Source organism: Grus americana, chromosome 9 (assembly GCF_028858705.1).
Source record: "Grus americana isolate bGruAme1 chromosome 9, bGruAme1.mat, whole genome shotgun sequence".
NCBI classification, from domain to species: Eukaryota; Metazoa; Chordata; class Aves; order Gruiformes; family Gruidae; genus Grus; species Grus americana.
This window is the reverse complement of record NC_072860.1, coordinates 5,363,458-5,385,264: the sequence shown is the minus strand read 5'-3', so window position 1 is coordinate 5,385,264 and position 21,807 is coordinate 5,363,458. Positions and strand designations below refer to the sequence as shown.

General features: G+C 40.7%; 1 protein-coding gene across 3 annotated transcripts in view; it reads left to right on the top strand.

Moving 5' to 3' along the window:
- The window catches only part of LOC129209973 (glypican-5-like), a 385,983-nt gene that overhangs the window by 212,552 nt on the left and 151,624 nt on the right, over window positions 1-21,807 (top strand). For all 3 annotated transcript variants that reach the window (XM_054835341.1, XM_054835339.1, XM_054835340.1), the window contains one exon: window positions 17,227-17,347. In XM_054835341.1, coding sequence (XP_054691316.1) covers window positions 17,227-17,347 — 121 coding nt within the window. The remainder of the gene's footprint in view (window positions 1-17,226; window positions 17,348-21,807) is intronic.

Below are 21,807 nucleotides of genomic sequence, written 5' to 3'. Positions count from 1 at the left end.
TGGGACAGGTGAAGTAAGCAGGACTTACAGGGTGGCTTTCAGTTGTTTTCTTAAACTAGGTGTTTCTAGTCTTTTTCCTCCTTTGATTGATTCATATAGTTTGTAGAAGGGGAAGAGGAGAAAAAGACATGTGATTCTCATGCCCTCCTAAGACCTCCAGGTGCTAAGTAAAGCAATAAACCAGCCTCTGTAAAAGTTCCCACTGCCTCCTCAGCAAGGCTGTCCTGCAGCCACCTCTTCATGCACCTCTTGTGCCCAGGGCTGAACTGGTCATTGGAGGGATGTGTTGTGGTACCTGCTAGGGCTTTTGGTTGGAGCATTCAGCGGGGACTCTGAACTGCTGCTGATAGGAGGCAGCTGAGAGCAGTCTGTCTCGGTGTGGCCATCCTCCCAGGCTGTTGTATGGTAACAGTGAGAATGATACCTCTCAGAAACCTGGTACAGACCTCTCTGCTTGGCTTCTCATTAACCTGCAATGTGAGTCATGAGCCTGCATTATAACATCGTCTTACAGCTTCTGAGTATGATATCTCCATCAATAGCTTTTACTTGATGACCGTACTAATGGATTTTATGGGTATCTCTAACTGCTTACTAACAAAGGCCCTACTCCTGCAAACAGTATGTGTGTCCAGCTTTAAAGCCATGAGTAGTCCCCTCTGATTTGTGCAGATCCGAGCACAGTTGTTTTCATGACTGAGGTCTAAGGTTTCCAGTCTGGAGTTCAGTCCACTAATGTGGAAACCTGCCTCACTGCAGAAGCAGGCGACTTTTGGGCAACAAGTCTCTGGCAATGAGGTGGCTGAAGACACGGTTGCACATGGGGAAAGAAATGCAGTCTACTCTGTTCATAGCTCTAGCTCAGAGTTTGGCATTTCTTTTGGTGCATGCTTTGTAAGTAGGATAGACGTCTACATCCTGATGGTGTGACCACCCTGTTGTGTCTCTCACAAGTGACTCTTGGTTCTGTTTCTACAAGTTCCAGACTTGGCCCTTCTATAGCACTGGCATTAAGGCACAGGCTTTGATTGCCTAACAAATCTGGACTGGGCTAAGCTAATCATCCAATAATTTCTAATAGTTTTATGTCTTACCTTTTCATGTGGATCATATATTGCTCTATTGAAGATGAAAACTAATAAAACATTGATTAAATGTTTTTTCCCCAAGCAATTTGATGTGTTTGCACCATTTGCCAGAGGGAGAGCTGTCATTAGAGTTTGAGATGCTTTTGAGAAATAGATTAGAGATCATTATTGCTGAGCATAACTGTCTACATGGAGCCTATTAATTTTTGATAATAATTACTCTCATGCCAAGGCAAGATCCAAACAGGAGCTTGTAAGTGTATGTAAAACTACACAGACACGTTGAAATATCTTGTACACCTCAGGAATTCATGGACTTTTTTAATTTAGACACTAAAACAAAAAATCAGGGCAAATAACTTACTTTTGGCCAAAGTGATCTCTAATTTTTTTCAGTTAATTTTTACTATGGTAAAAAGAGGTGATTCATCTAAAATGCAAGCAATAAACTACTCCTTCCCCCTCCTGCACACCTTTTTTGATTAATTTTAATCTCATTTAAAAACCTTCTCTCATTAATTGTTCTTTAAAATGCAATCTCAAAGTAGAGGATTGAAGTGTTTAATAAATGTCTGCAGAAAATATTTTGCAATTCCTGATAGGAAACACTTAAAGTTAGTAAAACAACAGAACTTGGTTTATACCTTTCCTACCCAGTTGCTTTGGTAAAAGATTTTCTGTGCAGTTGTAGGAAATGACAGTCAATGCTTCATCCTTCTCTTGCTCCTCTTGCCTTTTCCCAGCATAACTTTCAAAGCCGGTGGATTTGTGCATAAAGTAATTTCTCTCTCCTCTGCAAATCACTGCAGAACAGATTCAGACATCATTTCTTGTTCAGATTTTAAGACAGTCTTTAACTGGGAAAAACCTTTCAATTAATGATGACAAACGTGTAAGACTCTTCAGCTGCTATCTAAACAGAGTATTTTTTTTGTTCACTGTCACATCAAGGCCTTGTGCAGGATAATGTTCACAGATTTTTTTCCAACCATATATTCCTCAGATCTGAATATTGACTGTGGGTATAGTGTTCCTCGCCGTTAAGTTTTCCAGCTGCCTTAAATTGTCTGTGTGTAATCCAAAGCTTCTTGCAGTCTATGAAAAAGCTTGAAAGGGTTTTAGTCTGACCCTATTACATTAGCTTTATCTCATTAACTAAGAGCATAGCAGAGGGTGGGAAAGGGACATGGTCCCTCCACGGTTAGGCTGCAGGCTTTGCATGGTAGGGGTGGCTGATCTGGGCCTGCCATCCACTGATGCACAGCCGCACTACACAAACACACCTGGCGGCAGCTCAGCAAGCAGCAGCAGCAACCTCTCAGGCCAGCCTGCCCAGCAGTATCCACTCCCCAGCTGCTGTGGGGTGACCTGCAGAGTTGTACGGCCCTGGGCACTGCTGCAGAGGTGAGGAATGCAGCCACCTGCTTGCTGCTGAAAGCCTATGGCTCCTGTGCCCTACTTGGCTGCCTTTTGGTTCCTGATGCTGTGATTGACCTTGAAAGCTGCAACAGTCCTAAGAGCGAGCTCAGGGAAAGGTGTATATCCCTCTGCCTGAGCTGGGCTGCTGCAAACGTGACCAGGAGTGGTAAGATTGTTTTTGACTTGTTACAGGAAAGAACCCTGGGTCTGTGCCTCTTCAGGGAACAGTGTGGGACTCTGCATGTCCTTTACCTTCACGGTATTCATTGTGAAGAATCATAATACAAGTCTGTCTCTGCCAGCTGATCAGAAAAGGAAGTGTCAGAGCTGACTGTCCCTGCTGTCACATCCTGCTGCTCCATCTCCCTCTGCAGGAGCTAAGGGCTGGGCTGGTGGCACCTTGCCCGAGAGCCAGAGGTAGTGCTCACATGGGACACCTTCCCACACATCAGACCCACTGGCGCCATGGCAACCCAGTACCATCTCCATCACCACCTTCTGCTCCGCCCTGTCCCTTTAAGCCTATGCCATGATTAAAGAAACTCAGTGCCCTGAAGGGGACAGAAATTCTCTTTCTCCCTGCTAAAAGGTGCCAACCCTACCGACAGTCATCCTGCCTGACATTTCCCAAGGAAGAGCGTGCTCTCTGACGTTGCTTGCAACTGTCCACAAGGAAACATTTGCAATGGGCTGCTGAATAACCAGCAGGCACTGCGGACACTCAGATGTTGAAGAATTTAAGCCCATGACCTCAGAATGAGCAATTGTCCATCACCAGTGTCCTTGTGCTGTCCTTGCCATCTTATTCAAAAGATAACTTAAGTATCCAACAGCGTTAGCTCTATAGACTTGCAAAGTTTTTTGACATACTGAAAACCAGCTCTAGTATTTGTTTGCAGGTTGTTTTTTGTGACTAATGCCTGTTGCATTTGCCATCAGAGTTACAGCAGTACCAGCCCAACCCGCCCCTTTTGTAAAGTTCTTCGGGATACCTCAAAGATGAATGATGCTATAGACAACTGAAGTCTATTCAGATCCTATTGTAAATGTTGAAATGTCACATGCTTTTTTTTTTTTTTAAACATCATTACATCATTTATTCTTCCATCTATTATTTGTTTTTTCCTTCGTCCTTGCCATTAATCATCATAATATTTTTAGCACATAGATAACAAGTGGTGCTTTGTAGCTGATAGCTGTGCCACAACAAACTGCCTGCTTATTCTCTCATTCCTTTTGTCTTCTGTGTTCAAAATGACTTTGGTTCTCTGTGTTCTTTAACATTGTACACATCTTAAAAGGAAAGAAAAAAAAGAGACTTCCTATCTTTTTTCTTTTCTTTTTTTTTTTTCCTGATTTTAGCAGGAAATCAGAGTCAGTCTCTTGTAATTTTTTTCCTAGTGTTTGTAGGCCTTTCCTTATGGTTGAGCACAGGCAGGTATGTATTTCCCACGCTGAGAGGTGTCAGCTCCAGCATGTGTGGTGAGCAAAAGCTCTCTGCATCTCGGGAAGGACTTGAAAAAATACACAGGTCAGGGCTGTTAGCCTTGAGGAAAGAGCTCTCTGTCTGCTTGGCCCATGGCAACCACTTGAAACTATCAGCTCCTTTTTTAACTGAGGCTCGCCACACTCAAGCTCTGAAGTACTTTGTGTTGCACCTTACATCCACAGAAGAAATGACATGCTGCTTGATAGTTCCTGACCTCTTTGCCTTACTATGAGGAGTGCTTAGGCTGTGCAGTGAAGTGCTCGTCTGTGTTCTCTGGGGAGCATTCATTAAAAGGCAGCTTGCTAAGTCCTCCAGTGGGCAAATGAGCATTCATCTTGCCTTAGCTATGCCAGCTGAGCTCATGGGTTTGTCCTGACAACGTTCAAGTGTCTCCTTGGCCTTGTGCTGGGAGTGCAGTAATGGAGACCACATCTTGCTCCTTCCAAGGTGCCAAGAAGAAGGTCCAAGTGAGCCTTTGCACCTGGGGGCAAGTATTCCAGAATGTAGTTGGTGACAGACCAATCGGATCAGTGTGCCTTTATCCAGGAGGGTGGAAGAGAACACCTATTTATTCCTATTGTTATAAACCAGGGAGGATCAGGAAGGAAGCAGTGAGTGGGCGATTGTGGGAGATCAGGATTTGATTCTTTGCTCATTAGCATCTTCCAAGTATCAGCCTAAGTTGTTTAGGCCCAGATGATCAATGGGAACTGGATGGGATAGGGTCCTTTTAGGATCTCTGCTTAAGGCACCGTAACTTCATCTCTGTGTTGGGTTTGCATGGCAAGGTTTTGGTAGCGGGGAGGCTACAGGGGTGGCTTCTGTGAGAAGCTGCTAGAAGCTTCCCCTGTGTCTGATAGAGCCAATGCCAGCCGGCTCCAAGACGGACCCGCTGCTGGCCAAGGCCAAGCCAATCAGCACCTCTGTGATAACATATTTAAGAAGGAAGAAAAACAGTTAGAGAGAGCTTTTGCAGCCGGAGAGAGGAGTGAGAAGATGTAAGAAACTCTGCAGACACCAAGGTCAGTGCAGATGGAGGGGGAGGAGGTGCTCCAGGCGCCGGAGCAGAGATCCCCCTGCAGCCCGTGGTGAAGACCATGGTGAGGCAGGCTGTCCCCCTGCAGCCCATGGAGGAAGGATGAGGGGGTGTAGAGATTCCACCTGCAGCCCGTGGAGGACCCCACGCCCGAGCAGGTGGAGGCACCTGAAGGAGGCTGTGGCCCATGGGAAGCCCACGCTGGAGCAGGCTCCTGGCAGGACCCGTGAAGAGGGGAGCCCACGCCAGGGCAGGTTTGCTGGCAGGACTTGTGACCCCGTGGGAGAGACCCACGCTGGAGCAGTTTGCTCCTGAAGGTCTGCACCCTGTGAGAGGGACTCCATGCTGGAGCAGGGGAACGATGAGAGGAGTCCTCCCCCTGAGGAGGAAGAAGCAGCAGAAACAACGTGTGCTGAACTGACCGTAACCCCCATTCCCCGTCCCCCTGTGCCGCTGAGGGGGGACGGAGGTTGAAGCCGGGAGTGAAGTTGAGCCCGGGAAGATGGGAGCGGTGGGGGGAGGTGTTTTAAGAGTTGATTTTATTTCTCATTCCTCTACTCTGTTTTGCCTAGTAATAAATTAGATGAATTCCCTCTCTAAGTTCAGTCTGTTTTGCTCATGATGATAATTAGTGAGTGATCTCTCCCTGTCCTTATCTCGACCCACAAGTGTTTCGTTATACTTTTTCTCCCCTGTCTAGTGAAGGAGGGGAGTGAGAGAGCGGCTCTGGTGGGCACCTGGACCCCAGCCAGGGTCAACCCACCACAATCCCCTAAACTGAGAATAGTAACACCTTATTACTAAACAGATTATTTGTGATGATACTTCCTTGCAAAAAAAAGTCAGGTTAACTTGGGCTTTATGTAGATGAGTGCTGCGTGAGAGTCCCTGCAATCACTGCAACTTCAGTTACTTCTCTGAGTACATTTCAGTTGCTTTCTCTGTTGCGTTTAGCATAGTGCCTTGTTAAGGTTATTTCTATGTTACGTTATTCCGTCTGTTTATTTTTCAGCTTGCAGATGTCTACATATTTTAGCTAAAAAGTGAAAAATACATGTTTGTGAGTGTACTATACATATATGCATGATGGGAATGTCATTTGAGTTTACCTGTTTCTAGTGTCTCATGATCTGTTTTGTGTTCATTTACTTGGGGATTTTATAGCGAATATTTTTACTGTATCTAACACAAAGGTGTTAGAGCTCTTGTGGGGGGTGTAAGGGAAAGGAATGTGTGCAACAGCAATCAAAACTCTAGAGGAATGATGCTACTAACTTGCAAGTATGTCAGAAGTGGTTACTCTTCCCAGTTACTATCATCCACCTTAGATGTGACTATCAAAAATAAGATTCTGCTTCACATGATTGAACTGGGTTTCTTCAGACAGAAGCCTCTGACACTTGGATTTTCCAGAGGAGGACATTTACAGCAGGGCAAAAAGGATTCCCTGTCCTTATTTTTCTTCATAGCTTTTCTTCTGCACAGTATTTTGTGGCATATGTATTTGTGTTTAAATGTTCTTTCTCCTAACAAATTGGTCCTTGATATAGTTAATCCTGCAGTGAACTTGTGTTGAATTTGTGTTGCTGTTTGTGTCTGTGGCAACAAAGTACGAAATCATGAACTCAGGATTGTGACCTTACTGTAAAATCAAGTGGGAGAGAAGCTAAATTGTGGAAGGGAACAGTTTTAACCAGACATAAATCTTCAACAGTATTAGCAGAAGAATTGAACAGTATAGGTCAAGTAAATTGATTTTTATATAAATATTATCTTTTTCAAATTTGTGATGACAGGAAAATCTTTCTACGGTTGACCTCTCTTCTAGTGCAGTTATTTTTGTGAGAAGTACCAGACACTCAAGCAAGGAAAACAATGCTTTGTATTTAATGACAAAAACATGAATTGAGGCTGCTCAGTTTTCCACAAGCTCTTCAGCCTTGACCTGGGTAAACACTTCTCTTGGACAAGTGCTAAGACATTTTAATTTCCAGAACTAGACCATACTTGCATAATAATAATAATAATAATAGCATTTTCTGCAGCGTTTTCAAGAGTGATATAAATGAGGGGGTTTTGCTAGATACTGAACTACTGCATCAAACAGATATAAGCTAGCAACAAATTAAAACTGCTACCTGCCTAAACTGATTCCAAACCATGAAGCTGTCACTGGAAAAGGCCATGTTCAAAACAGATCCCTGTGGTACTAGTATGTCAGAGGCTTTGGTGTATCTGCGAGGAATTCTAGCAATAAGGGTGCCTACAGGATAATGGTAATTAAGCTAAGCCTGATCCAGTGCCCGTAGCTATCAGCCAGTGGCAGCAGAATATGCTGAGTGCATTTTGGCTGTTGGTGTTTTCTGTTAGGGGAACAATAAATGTTGATTGTCCTGATCTATGCTAATTACGCAGTTGCAGAAGGAAGGAGTTGGATGAAATCTATAAATCTGCTGGTGAACCGAACAGGTAGCTCATAGCTTCTGCAATAAAATACTGCTTCCTCTATAAGGAATAAAACGTTGGTGCTTTGGAATGATGAATTTGGCTGTCTTGCTGGTGGAAAAGATTAAGCAAAAGGGAAGGAGTTTAAGAACTCTCAGTCAGGAGATTTGGAAGTCTTAGTGTCTGATGTTTTTCTGTATAGCATTAAGGCCTCCTATTTACTTTTTACTTATATAAAATTTAGCATCACCATCTTACTGATAAAGTTATTAACCTGGAGATAGGAATAGATTGGAACTGTGTACCTCGCACTCCTGCAGCCCAGAAAGGGTCAATAACTCTTCCATCTGTGGCTAAAGGACCAAACACCTGCTATAAGATATTAAGACCTGAGCAGAAGTGAAGGCACTGGAGCAGATAAGAATTGTGCTCTGCACAAATATATTGGAAAAACTGTACAAGGGAACAAAATCGAATGTGTGTGCGTTAGTGCATGTTTAGAATACATAATGGTCACAGACATCCCTAAGGAGCCATAATAGCCAGGGGCAGTGCCGGGGGTTCAGAAAGTGCAAATCTCAGCTGCCTTATACTTGAGCATGGAGGAGAGAGTCAGCTGGACTACCCAAATGCCTTCTTCACATGAGAGGGGAAGGAGTGCTGTATCTTATCTACTCCCCGTGTCCCGTAAGTACCAGCTAAGTGCATCTTTCCATTACAGAGCACCAGCTTTGGCAGTAGTTGATGACTTTGTCAACATTGCAATACACATAGGCATTGAGGGATCAGTGAAGGTAGGTAGTGAGTCACCTTCAAGAGCAGCCTGAGAAGATACTTCAAACTGGCAAGGGAGAGAAGAATAGGGTTTAGAATAAAGTAAGCAAAGCTGGGTTCACGTTAACATAATCAACAGGGTAGATAAAGGCACGTGGAGATAAGCATAGGGATCGCAGTTGTGGAAAGCAGTGAAAATGGAGACAAGAAACTTGCAGTTGCTGCAGGAGCAGTGATATTCAACAACAGTCATGCTGCACTATTAGGCCCAAGAGTAGTTTTGATTCTGGAAGGAACACATACAGGGCTGTCTCAGTTGGAGCTGTAGGCTGCAGTGAGAATGACGGGGTCCCAAAGCCAGAGGGCTTAAGCCAAGACTGTTTGAGGGCAGAGTTCAGTCCCTGAGTTGAGCTCATACAGAGCTGCAGTTCATGTATTCATTATTGTCAGCTGTTCATTAATCTCCCATGCGTATCTAAGTGTATTTGGAGAAACTGACTTCTGAGGAAAGCTGCAATTTTGACCTCTTAGCATGAAAGTAATTTTGTTATGTTTTGCTTTGCTTTTAATGAGCCACACAGGTCTTCTCCCTGTGACATACATCTCATACTGTGCAAATTAGGACATTCTCCATTTTGCTTCATAAAAATTTCTATCCTGGGATCGTAGAATATCCTTTTGTATACCCACGGTCATCTGTCAAGCCTAATTTTTAAGTATCAGCAACCAGGGTTTCCAGAAAGGGAACTGGATCCTTGCCGCATCGGCCTGCCAAAAATCCTATCAACCAAATATTGTGAACCCTTGTTTGATAGTCATTCTCTCTCCACTGCTGTGAAGTTTACTGCTAGTCTGCTCTTATTTTTTCTTCTAAGAGTTGAAATCTTCTCTCTTGAGACTGTATTTTCTTTTCTGCTGAGTCAGTCCTGGTTTCCACTATTGTACTCCATCTGGCAGGTTAAAAAGTTAGTTGCATGTTTCTATTTGTTTTCCACAGTCCCTAGAACAGGGTGCAAGCTGCCAGTCTCCGAGAGGTGCAGAATCAGATTCTCCATCTGGATTTAGCTCAGCTCTGTTCTGTTTGTACTTGAAGAACACTTTCCCCCAGTCTAGGAGTTACTGAGAACAAGGTGTTTCAGATTAGCTTTACTTTTTCCCCTAGGAATGGCCCCAGATGTTACTTTGATAAGTATATATTGTTTGTTTATTGTTCTGTTTTCTGTTCTGTTTCTCAGTTTAATGGGGAATGGTTTTTATGCTGCCAGTTCCTAGTTAGGTTATCAGCTTTGGGTTTGTATCATTTTCACTGCTCGTTATATTCACTTTGAGTATAGAGGTATCATTTGTGTGTCCTGTAGAGTTTATTCCACTTTAAACTGAAGAGCTTTGCTATCTGATATTATTCCAGGCAAGTACTTTCCTTCCCTCAACATAATAAAGACTGTCCAATTAACTTCTACAAATTTCTTTGGTGCTTTCAGTGTGCCTTGAAGGTTGTTTTAACTTTTCATGTAGCTAGGAAAAGAATGTAGGCTGTTTCACCTACAGTCTGGAATAACTTTTTTTACAACACTTTTCAAGCATTTTACAAGTATTCTTTGACGCTCAAGTCAGTACCTTTTCAGCGTGATTCTGGAAAACCTGATGAACGCATATTTTTTTGATGACAAGATCTCTTACATGTACACTCCTTCACGGAGCTGCTTTTCATTGTGATTTTCAGTGTGTTCATGGGGTGGCATCATCCAGTCACTTGAAGCCTTCTGGTAGCTTGTTTTTGTACCTGCAGTCTCAAAATTGTCTTTGTAATCTAGACTGCAGGAGGTCCTTTTTTAGGCCTATAGAAGTGGAGAAAGACCATTATAAATGCTATTTGGCTTTGCAATTTTTTTTTTAATTATCCCTTTAGCACACTGTATTTGTCTCATCATTTCCAATAATTACTAATAAACAAGATTATTTGTGAAACTTCCACTGAAGCCTGTTAGAATAGTTCTGGCAGAGACGGTATTCACATCGCGTCAGTTCTGCTTCACAAAATCTTCAGGGCAGCTAAATTCATTATGTGCTAGACTTGAGCTTTCTTGTAGTCTGTTGGCAGTTACTTAATCATTTGAAAATGAACTCTTTACATAGGTATTTTTAAACAGATAAATCTTTCTCTTGGAGAATACTGCTCCAGTTGTGCTCAGCTGATCATTTAGAACACATGAAAATTTTCTTTGGGCACAAAGGGTCTGATTTTCATGTGATATATCTAGATTTTACCCTAGTATGACTCCCCTAACTTAAGTAGAATTGCTCCTGCTGTACACTGGCAAAATTTACATGTTTTTCCCTTAAAAGCAAACAGAATGCCCTGCTGGTTTGCAGGTTACCCAAGAAGTCATAAAATGTCACTTTTGGCAATTGCACAAAAGCCTGCAGTTGTGCACGCAAGGGCTAGAAAACATCTGGATCTTTCAAGATTTCCCAGTGTGTGCACTTGCCCACTGTCACTTGCAGGATGTTACTTGTTAGAGGACACCTTTGTCAGCTGCGCGGTGAAATTCAGCTGCTACGAGTGGAGGCCTGACTGAAACCTTTCCTATAAACAAGGAATATATCCATTTAAGTTAGTGGACCTAACTGCAGAATGCCCTAATGGGTCAGGCCAACTGAATAAATGCTAGAGTCATGAAATATTCCAGCATCAACACCACTTCAGGAAAATGGCGTTTTCTTTGCTTCCTTCAAGTTACTTACTGAGCCACAAGCAAGTATGATAACCGGGCAAGGGATATACAATTGCCATATATTCTGCTTGTTTTTTCCATTTTGCAAAGAAGTGGACAGAAGGGTTAATCAGATTAAAGCTGATAATCTGGATGAATTATTTCAAATCCTGCAACCATACAGGTTTTTTGTCATTGTTGTTACTGGTTGGTGCACACTTCTGTGTTCCCTGAACTGGAAGAAAATCACTCCTTGCAGAGCCCTGTAGGTCAGAGTGTCGCATGTGCCAAGGGCTGCATCTAAAAACTACAAGGGAAATGTCCAAAAATTATTAATTTGGAGACACAACAGGCCATTGTAGATCAGCAGTGGATTCACATAACTGAGTTTCAGGCAAACCATTCCAGCCCAAGGGTCAAATTATGAATAAATATAAGACAAAACACTCCATCTGCTGAACCATGCCTAATGTAACTGAATTAATTGTTCAGTGGACCTCAAGGCCAGTTAAATAGCTTATCCGTATTTCTCATTGCTTCTTACTAAATGACACATTCAGAGCTCTCCCCTTCCTTCTCCCCCTCTAACCCTTTAACCTCTGAGTCATTTAGTGGTGGTGGGTGGTGTCTGCTCTGACAGTGTGTTGAGTATATTGCTGACATAAACAGGCTACTTCAGAATTTTTTTTAGGAAATGAGAGCCTGTGGTCAATGACTGACTTTCAAACATATGGGCCTAAAAAGATGTAATTTTAATTCATTGTTGTTATTATTTGCATAGTGCTATCTACTTCTGGGTGGTTTTACAGGCAACATATGTCTCTAGGATTGTTTCCTGTTTAAGAAGTTATGCGCAAAGATGGAAAACAGCAGAGCTGGATGTGAAATGGTTGTTGCAAAGACTAGCTTTGTCTTGATGGTTTTATGATTTTGTTGGTTATAAAATTAGTGACTTGCCTTCTTTAGATTTCTCTGGCTATAGCAGGCTGCTGGACAGCTGTTGATTTTTAGAATGCTGAGAAGACTTTTTTTTTTTTTTAATAGGTGGTCCAGTCTGCAGTTTTTTAATGTGATTTTCTGTTAGGGGGAGAGGAATTGGGTTTTTACAGAATAGTTTCTACATTCGTACAGAAAATAGGACAGTTAAATTTTTATAATGTCCATATAAATGGTTTAATATGACTTTTAGAAACAGTACAGTCTCAGTCACAAAGAGTTTGAGTTTGCCAGCATGTCTTAGAAAGGTGTTGCTGGTTTAGCTCTTCTTGATTATAGCAGAATTATTCAACCAATTCCAACAAAAATGATGAAAAAAATGCATGAATGCATGGCAGATTATGAAAAGTATTTCTAGTTCAAAATTGCTGCCTTCATGATGTGCAGTGTGTAATTATATTTTTAAAAAGTGGTTAACAAATTAGAAAAATCTCAGCAAATACATCTTCAATTTTGTAGCAAATGTATTTTACTCTTATTTTATATATATGGCAACTCTCAAGGTTGTATGACAAATTACTTCATCAAAAACAATTTCTGTCCCACAGAGATGTTTATGGCAGTTCATGGATTCCTCTGAACTCAGTGTGAGGCTCAGATTTGCCTTGTGATGTTAGATGTCCAATTTCTCCCACAATTAAATAAGAATTTTGATGCCTCTTAAGCAGCTATGTTGGGCCAAATACCCAACTGGAGAAGAGAGAACTAAAATTAAGAGAATTGCATTCAGACGAAGTTCAGGTTCCAAGTATCCTAAATTTCCAATATAGATAATTCTGAAATGCTCAGTGCATGTTACAGAGCACATGGAGTGCGGTGCGGTGACTTGCTGTGTAACCCCTCTGGTGAGTCCGCGTGCTGGAGCTGACTTCACCCAGGAAAAGGACAGGCCATTAGCTACTGGATCAAAGCACCGGGGTGCTTAGTGGCTGCTAGTGGCACAACTCAGGGTAATAGCACCCCGAGGAGTACGGAGTAATGGAAATAGTCTCCCAGCTGGAGCTTGATCAATGATACTTGGAAAAGCTGCCTGCAAGAGCTTTGTCTGCCACTTGTATCCTGACTGGTACGGCCTCCTGCAGGGAGGAGGGAAGGAAGTGGTGTGAAAACAGCACCCTGTTTCTTGGGCTTTTGTGGCTATCTATCACTGCTAGTTAGGTCTATCCCTAATGCAGCTCCTGCAGTCGTTTGCCTGGAATTTGAAGTTATTTCTATATTATATGTTCTTTTTAAAGTATTGAACTATCTAAAAAGGCATATTTGCCTTTGAGGGAATCCTGTACCTTGATCCCTTTTCATATTACGAGCTAAAAAGAACACATTTCAGAATAGCATTTGGATTTATTTTAAAATAAGTGTTTAGACTCAAATATCTTAATTTGTCTATATTTATATAGAAAATAAAAATGCGTGCCTTCAGTTGAAATGCAATCCCATGTGTAAACAGCATTTCACTTTTTACCTTTTTTTAAACTTTCGATGGGCTGTGTTAGCTAAGATCTAAAATAATTGATACTGTTCTTCTGAAATACTGTAAAGCTGGCGTTTGGGGGGTTGTGGTTTATGTTGGTTTTATTTGTTTTTTAAAGTATCATAGCTTTGCCCAAACAATCAGTGGAATAACATTGGCATGAGGCATGAGGTCTGGATGAAAATTCTGTCTGCATGTGCTGTTCCTTGGGCTCCAGTGGAACAGTTTCTTTCAGGATTCCTCCAGTGACAATATTTTAATACAACTTTTCTGGCCATTCCTGCTGACATTTCTGGGTTTAGCATGAATAAAGTACTAGAACTGTAACCAGAGTTAACAATTCTGTACAACAATATTTCAGCTAAATTGCAGGTTATTAAATAAAGCAAGCCAATTTCTGATCTTACTTAATGTACATTTCCAGTAATTCAGGATCTGATGTCAACAAAAAAAATGTTTCAGATAGTGCAAAGAAGTGAAGTAATTGGATTATCTCTCAGGAAATGTATAGTGTTTATTTCGAAGTATTTTAGCATGATACAGAGCTAGTAGAAGGATTCACAGTTTACAGGGTAGTAGTTTGAGTCATATGGACATAATGTCTTTTTCCAGTACCATCTTTGGTTCTTGGCTGTGATCGACTGGAGGAATTTCTCCCTTCTCGCTGGCTGTGCAATTCTCCTTCAGTTCTCTGCTCTGTCTCCTTCTCAAGAGATGTAGCCCACCTCTGAACTCACCATTTTTTAGTTCATCTGAGTCTGTCTGGACTTGGGTTTGTTATAGAAGTGATCTCTCATTAAGAACATACAGGACAAGCAGAGCTTACAGGTTCTTGTGGGGAAACCCAACAGGTGGTTTTGTTGTGCTGTGCAATTAAGTCTTTTGCCTCTCCCTACATCAGCTTTTTACACCGTTTGTTTCGCAGATCACATGAATTTCACCACTGCCAAAAGTCTGTAGTTGGTTTTTTGGGCATTGCCAGTCATGCATGTCACATTCCAGACCATAGCTGGTCCAACTCTTATGTGCTGGAGCCTCACATTAGCAGTTAGGTGTAGTTGTTAGTGACTGCCATACTGAAGCTATGCTAGACCAAGGACATACTGAAGCTATGCTAGACCAAGGACATAAGGAAAAGATGCAGGATTCACACAACTCATGCATGCTTTCTCTGACATCTGAAATTTAGGTACTCCACATTATGAGTCTAATTACAAGCAACCTGGGCAACAGAAATATCTGTGCATAATATATGCATATCTCCAGAGTTTTAAAGAGCCCTTAAACACATATGGAACTTTAACGATATGAGTATCCCCTTTGTCTTGGTGGACTGTGAACTCATTTATACCAAATGGTCCTATTTTCCCGATAACGATGTATGTGAAAGAGGGTATGTATTAGCAACAGCACTATATATGTGAGTTGACTGAGACTGACTTTGCACATTTTGGGTCCCTTTGAGGACTCTGGCATTAATGCTGCTGCTGCTGATATCCCCGAATTGGTCATGTTTATGCAAACCCCGTGCAGTGCTGTAGGTTTGTCATACCACTTAGAGGCATTTAATGGAGGCTTGTGATTCACCAGAAAAAACAGTATCATTTGCCAAAAAAACCCCCAGCCCAACCAGCCCAGAGGGGATGTGATTTTGCATTCTTTATCCTGGATTATAATGACATAAGTCTCCAGAGAAATTCCGATAGCTCTAACCAGGGGTTGAATGGAGAGCAGTCAAGAGCAATGAAAAGGAAAACCCTTGCTTTTTGCTGCTGTTGATGAGTTTCTGAGCAGACAAAGAACGCACACAGAGAATCACTGAACAGACTGGTGGAGCTGACCCCTTAAATTAAATTTCCCCTGTATTAGAACTAGATGATCTCAAAAAACTGTGTCAAGCGTCCCTGTACATCTACAGTGGGTAACCATGTGTTTTCACATGGTGAACAATGACAAGCCTTCAGCAGATAGTATGATTTGTGAATAAAGGTAAAACTAAAGGCAGGTAAGGTGCAGCAGTGTTCCTCTATTGTCCAAATGAATTTCTGTGGATTGATATGATCTATACCAGTCTTGACTTCAAAATAATACTTTATCTGGGTTCTTCCTGAAGACATTGGTCCAGCTGTCTGAGTCTGCTTGTAAGATCAGAACCTGACCATCATTTTGCACATGCCATTGCATCGTGAAAGTTTATACTTCCAGATTAGTTTATACTTCTATGAGTTACACATCAAGAAAAATTAGAATGTTATCTTCAAAGGCTTAAATACAAACTCCCTGAAAAAGATTTTCCTTAATGTTTGCTCTCTAAATACTATCTGGCTATAGTGAAAAATATGATTTTTCTCAATTTATTGTTCTAAACTATTTATTTTTCTTTTTTTCCTGAGAAATGAAATTTATTTGGTTTACTGAAAAGGTAGACTGTTCTTGGATCTTCCTCTTTTTAAGCCACATGTTTTACAGCAGTATAATACAGTATGTTTTGCCAGTAGTTTGCATAAAATTTGTTGTTCATCCTAAATTAAATTAAGGTAGGACAAATATATTTGGAGATCTAGGTCTCCCCCCACCACATTCTATTGTCTTTCTACAATAGAATTTGGCTGCTTTTTTCTACTTTGAAGTGGCATCTTAATGAGATCCTCCCAGGCATGTCTGTGAGTCTGAGTGAGTTTGGTTTCTCTTGTCCAGTTCATACCTGGTCGTGCAAACATCTGTGATCCACTTTGTGACAAATGAGCGCCGAACTAATGAGAGTGGTTACGTACAACCCTCAAAAGCATGACTGACCAAACACGGTTGCTCTGTGTCTCTCTGGGATTTGCAGTGGTTTGCGGATGGATTGAACTTAAATCGTGCATGAACAGATCAACTCTGGAGCCACTCCGTGGTAGTTTGAATACTTCCAGGAAGCACTGGATTCAGCATACGTGTGCTGATGACTTCACCTCCCCAGCTGTGGTAAAGACACGTTCAGAATTAGAGACCAAATGGGCACAGTCCTGGAATTTTCCTAAACAGAGTACATGGGTGGAGCCCCAAACCATTGAGATTTTAAGAATACACTATGGTCCATTCCAGAAAAGCCTGGCAGAAACTGTTTAGTCAATAGGTGGTGAGAGAAGGTTGCTGCTAAGAAACAGGTCCTTGCCGTGTGAGAACAGCTGCTATTCCTCAAATAAAGCAAGACTTGGTTAGAGACAATTCTTCACCCTGACTAGTGAGTTTGTAATGCAGACAGGGCATGGTGAGGAGCGTTGGTAGAACAGCAGGTCCTGCTTTACAGTGTCTCTAGACAGTTTGGCTATAAACTGCTAGTCTAGCAAGAGAAGTCTAATCTCACACTTTGATTAAGAATCTTTTCAAAATCAGACTGCCATCTCATTAGATTTTACTTCAATCTCATGATACTTTTGGTCTTAAATTCCCTGGGTTTCTGTAATTATGAAAGAATGATTTTTTGGAAACTACCAGCTTTGACTGCTGTATGGAAGAACTTGAGAATGTCAGTTAGAAAGGTTCAAATATTAAAATACAAATGAAAGGAACCTCTGTGTGGTTTATGAAATTGTCAGTTCATGACTTGAATAATTTGAAGTGATGAATGATACTGCAATAAACTGATTTTATTCTCATTTGGTGTATTTAGAAGCATAAATATTTATTACAAATTTCTATTCCCATTTACAAAAAATTTGCTTTTTATAAGTCCCCTTTAATATGATTTTTGATTCCAATGGATATGGTGCCAGTCACTGATGTTTTCTTTTTTTTTCTCTCTTTTTCAGTTACACCAGCAGAGTTGTTTCCAGTGGACTGAAGGCACAAATTAATAATCCAGAACTGAAAGTCAGAGGGTTGGACCCACTCATCAGCAATTTAATTGATAAACTTCAGCACTTTAATCAAGTAAGTAACTTGTAGAGATAAAAGCATTTTACAGCATTACAAGCATTACAAGGTGGTACTGCTTCTCATGTTACATTTCCCAGGATAATAGGCTTTAAATAGCCATGTAGTGGGTCCAGTTCTGAAGGCAACTGAAGATTCTGTTGTGCCAGCTGGTTTATGAACTCTAATGAGGCAAAATTATTTCCCTGGAAGTTGCTCTAATTCCTGCCTGTTGTTCCACAGCTGTTGATTAACTGTCCTACAGTCCAGAGACCCAGGAACATGGAGGAACTCCTGAGCCTCACAATTCACATGAAGCTTGTGACTGGAGTCAGGCTGTGTGAGCACCTTTAGGAGTCCTGTGATATTCTTGTGTTGGAATATCTCCTTGATTGTGCAGCTTCCTGTTTTACAGTGGTGTAGATATAAACAGATCAAAAGACAAAATGGGTCTATAAGGGTGTGATAACTGAACTGTACAGAATGCTGAAGTCAGGACAGAAGGTGGCCCAGGATAGATTAATCATGCACCTTTGAAAACATCTCCTTGACAGACCTTGTTCTCAAGCCCCTCAGCCCAAAAGGCAAGATAACCTACCAATGAGTTTGTCAGAGGCATGATTAACCTGTGCCTGCCTCTGTCATTTGTTTGGGTTCCCTCAGATGCACTTGCAGTCCTGGTGCATCTGGCATCTTTCAAAGCTGAACGCATAGTTCTCTGATATTACCACTTCAGCACACCTCTTTGTGAGCTCTTATAGTACTGCCAGTCCAAATGAGCTGGAGCTAACAGATTTCACAGAGATTGATTTTCATTTAAAGTAGGCATGTTTTCTTGTCAGCTTGGAAGAATGCTTACAACAGTGTGTTTGGAGTCAGATGTGTTTGCACATTAGTCTACTCGTAATCTTTCACCGTTAAAGAGTGATGGAGCATGGGGACATAAATAGTAGAAAACCATTGTAAGATTAAAGTCCACCTTTGCAGGTGGGGTGTGCAGGAAGAAAAAGCATCTGCGCAGGTAAAAATGGGAGGAGGAATTGCTTAGTCAGGATGTGGGGGGTTGTTAGGACTGTGGCTGTGCCGGAATCATGGTTTCATCTCTTATTTGCTCCTGCAAAAGTACAACCCTCCTTTACTGCTCATCAACCACTGGTGGTAAATCCATAATCTAACCAGTAATTAGTGTTTTTGTTAAATCTCGCTTGGCTCTAGTGTTCTTCTACTGTTCTGTAGGCTGCAGTTTAGGGATTCTTTGTATCACACTGTTTGATTTAACTTGCCATGGGGGATTACAGCAACCAATCTGATGCGGTACTTAATATTACAGTGAAATAGACATTATGTGGTCAGATTGATGAAAAGGATAATTCATTATTTATCTGTCTTTGCATGTTATAAAGTAGAGTGTTAATTTACTTCATAAATATTAGATATATCCATCTGTGTAATAGTCTTCTATAAACACTGACAATAGGAAATAGTTAGAAATAGATTAAATTAAAAGTAGCTGTGTATTGGAAATTCTTTTTCTTTGCTGTAGAAAAATAAACATCTGAACAGTCTCATAATGAGCTGCATACCAATTTTCTTAAGTTACGTACATTTAAAAAACAGCTTGAAAGAACATTTTTTAGTCAATAGAATAAAATTCAATTCCTAGCTCTTCCTGTAAGTTGGAGGTGTTGCTTTCTGTTACTTCTAATTCTGTTTTAGGAGAATATCATCCCTAAGTAAATGTAACTCCCATCAGATTGAGGTGCTTAGCAATAATGGATTCCAAGGGTGAAGGATTAAACAGAATACTGATTATTGCCCTAAGATGGTTCATTCTTAAGTACTTGGAATAATATAAAATCCTTTGATCATAATTTTAGTAAGATTTCTTCAGAGATCAAAGCATCAAAGAAGTTGCTAAATATCTAAGGCTTTCACGTACAACATCAAACATGTGTAGCTGTTTTCTGCTTCTTGAATTTTCATTTCTAATATTAATATACAAATAAAAACTGACACTGAAAAGCCGATTAAATCAGGAGTTTAAAGTGTCATCAATAGTGTGTGTAGACTGCATAGAAGAGTTGTACAGAATCCCATTACTCATTTTACAGGCAAATTGATTTTTTTCATCATTTTTTTTTTTTGAGGCAATATGTAAGGTGGAATTTAAACAGTGATAAAATATGGTGTTATCTTTGTATCTTCTTAAGTGTTTGACATTTACAACACCATTTTAAGCAACAGTTGCATATTGCATATTCAGAAGCAATCCTAGAGAGGCAGGAAGCCTGGAGAGCAGAGAACAAAGCAATGCACAGAACGTGCATCATAGGTGATTTCATGTGTCTAGGCCCCCAAAATCTTCTACCAGTTATGTAATATTGCTAAACTACCTAGAAGAAAGCATATTCTTGGATAAGAGAAAGATGCGCTAAGATTTTTAAAAGAAATAACACTTCTGTCTTAACAAAACAAGCTTAAGCCATTCTACATCTATCCCTCAGAGACCCTGGACCTGTTGTCTTTCTGTCTCCCTCTCATTCTGTTTTGCAAAAGTGCATGTTTTTGAAAATCAGTATAATCTTCTGCTAGATCAATTTGCTGAGGTTGTGGAGTGCTGTCAACTACAGCTACGTTCAAATCAACAGGATTCATTCTTCTAAAAGATGTACCTTAGCTCAGCAATTCTTAACAATTTCTGGAGCAAATCTAATTGCTGCTGTCTCTGATAGTTCCTCTTCCACCTCCTGTCATCCACTGCTGGACCCCAGCTCTTCCTCATCGCTCTACGACTACTGCTGCCACCTCCTTCCCCCACGCTGACAGTCCAAGGCTGTGGGGCCTGAGATACCGTGTGCCTCTGGTGACTGGGGTAGCAAGGCAGCACAAGGCTGTAGTAAGAGTGGCTTGTAACTGGCCATGCAGAAGTAGCAAACTATGCATTCATTTAAATGCAAAACTGACAGTCTTTGGTGCGCAGCAGCCATTTCTTTGTTAGCTCCTTATTGTGACCCATCCACAAATGTAAAGAGATTAATAAATTCATTGATCCTAAATCCCATGGACATGAACAAAACTCTTGCAAATGTATTATTGTTCTAGTTGGTGCAGCCCAACTTCAGCGTGTTACAAGTAATCTGTATGCAAGTCATCTTCCATTTCTGCCAGTCATTTAGGCTGAAATGCCAGTTCATTGGAGATTATAGCAGTTCCTCAATTTTTTCATCTGGGACTTAAATCCTCACCACATAGTTGTTTTTTAAAATGATTATGCAAATAGCAGGCTATTTAATAACCACTTTGCCAAGCCAAAAGTAAAGTGAAATTTAGAGAATATTATTCAACAATTACTGTTATTTGCATCCGTGGCAGATAAGGTATTTGAAGGGTTTATTGTAGCTGCTGATTCACATACCAATAGAATTACTGAGTTACAATCTACAGTAACTTTTACTTTCAGTAATGCAAAAACGGAACAAGTCCCAAGTTGTTTTTGAAGAACCAACAGTTAGAAATAACATCTTTTCCTCCCCCTTTTTTGAGAATAGAGCAGATGTGAACTGCAACTGATAATAAACATAAAATCCCCCATTGCACCTTTTTTGAGTACTACTACTTGCCACATAATCGCACTTAAATATGTTTTAATGTTTTTCTTCAGCAGAATGCTTTTCACAGTTCAAACACAAGCAGTTCTGAGGCCAAGGTTAAAAATCCTAAAGGATCAATTGCATTGAAAAGCAATGAGAACATTAGGGAGGAGTGAAATAGCTTTGACTATAACTTTACTTAGCAGGGTTGCATGGGCATTCTCAAAGAATTGTAATATAATAAGTATTACACCAGTTCAACTTATTTATCTTTTGTCAGCCTAAATCTACTTTTGACAGATTTTGAGAATCGGTGTGTTTTGCTGTTGTCAGTCAGAGATGAATGCTAATAATTCAAGATAATTCAAGAAAACAGTGCAATATCCTAGCGCTTAAAATGAGAGCAGTGCCATAGCAAATCTTGCTGAATCTGGACCCACATACTCTCCCCCCACCCCCCCAAGTCTCCTGGATCTGCCAGCTGAACTAAGAAATGCATGTAACTTGAATTCCTTTTAGATTTGTATATGAAGGATGCCGACATAGAAGACTTCAAAGCAACAGCACTGAGATGTTTCTTATCAATAATATGAGCTAGCCATAATTTAATCTCGAATGTGAATTTAATTGGGTTAGACAATAGAGAATAATACAATAAATCATTGAACTACTACTTAATTTGAAAGTGTATATTTTTTTAGACATCTATAAAATTTATTACATTATAGACTTTATATGAAATTTAAGTGGAGACAAGTCGGTTTGATTTTCATCCAAAGTTGTAGCTGACTTGGACTGAGACTCAAAATATTCTGTTTTTCATTTCATCCAATGAAAACATAGAAAGAAAGGTAGTCATCTTAGAAAGACTGTTGCTATATTACTTCT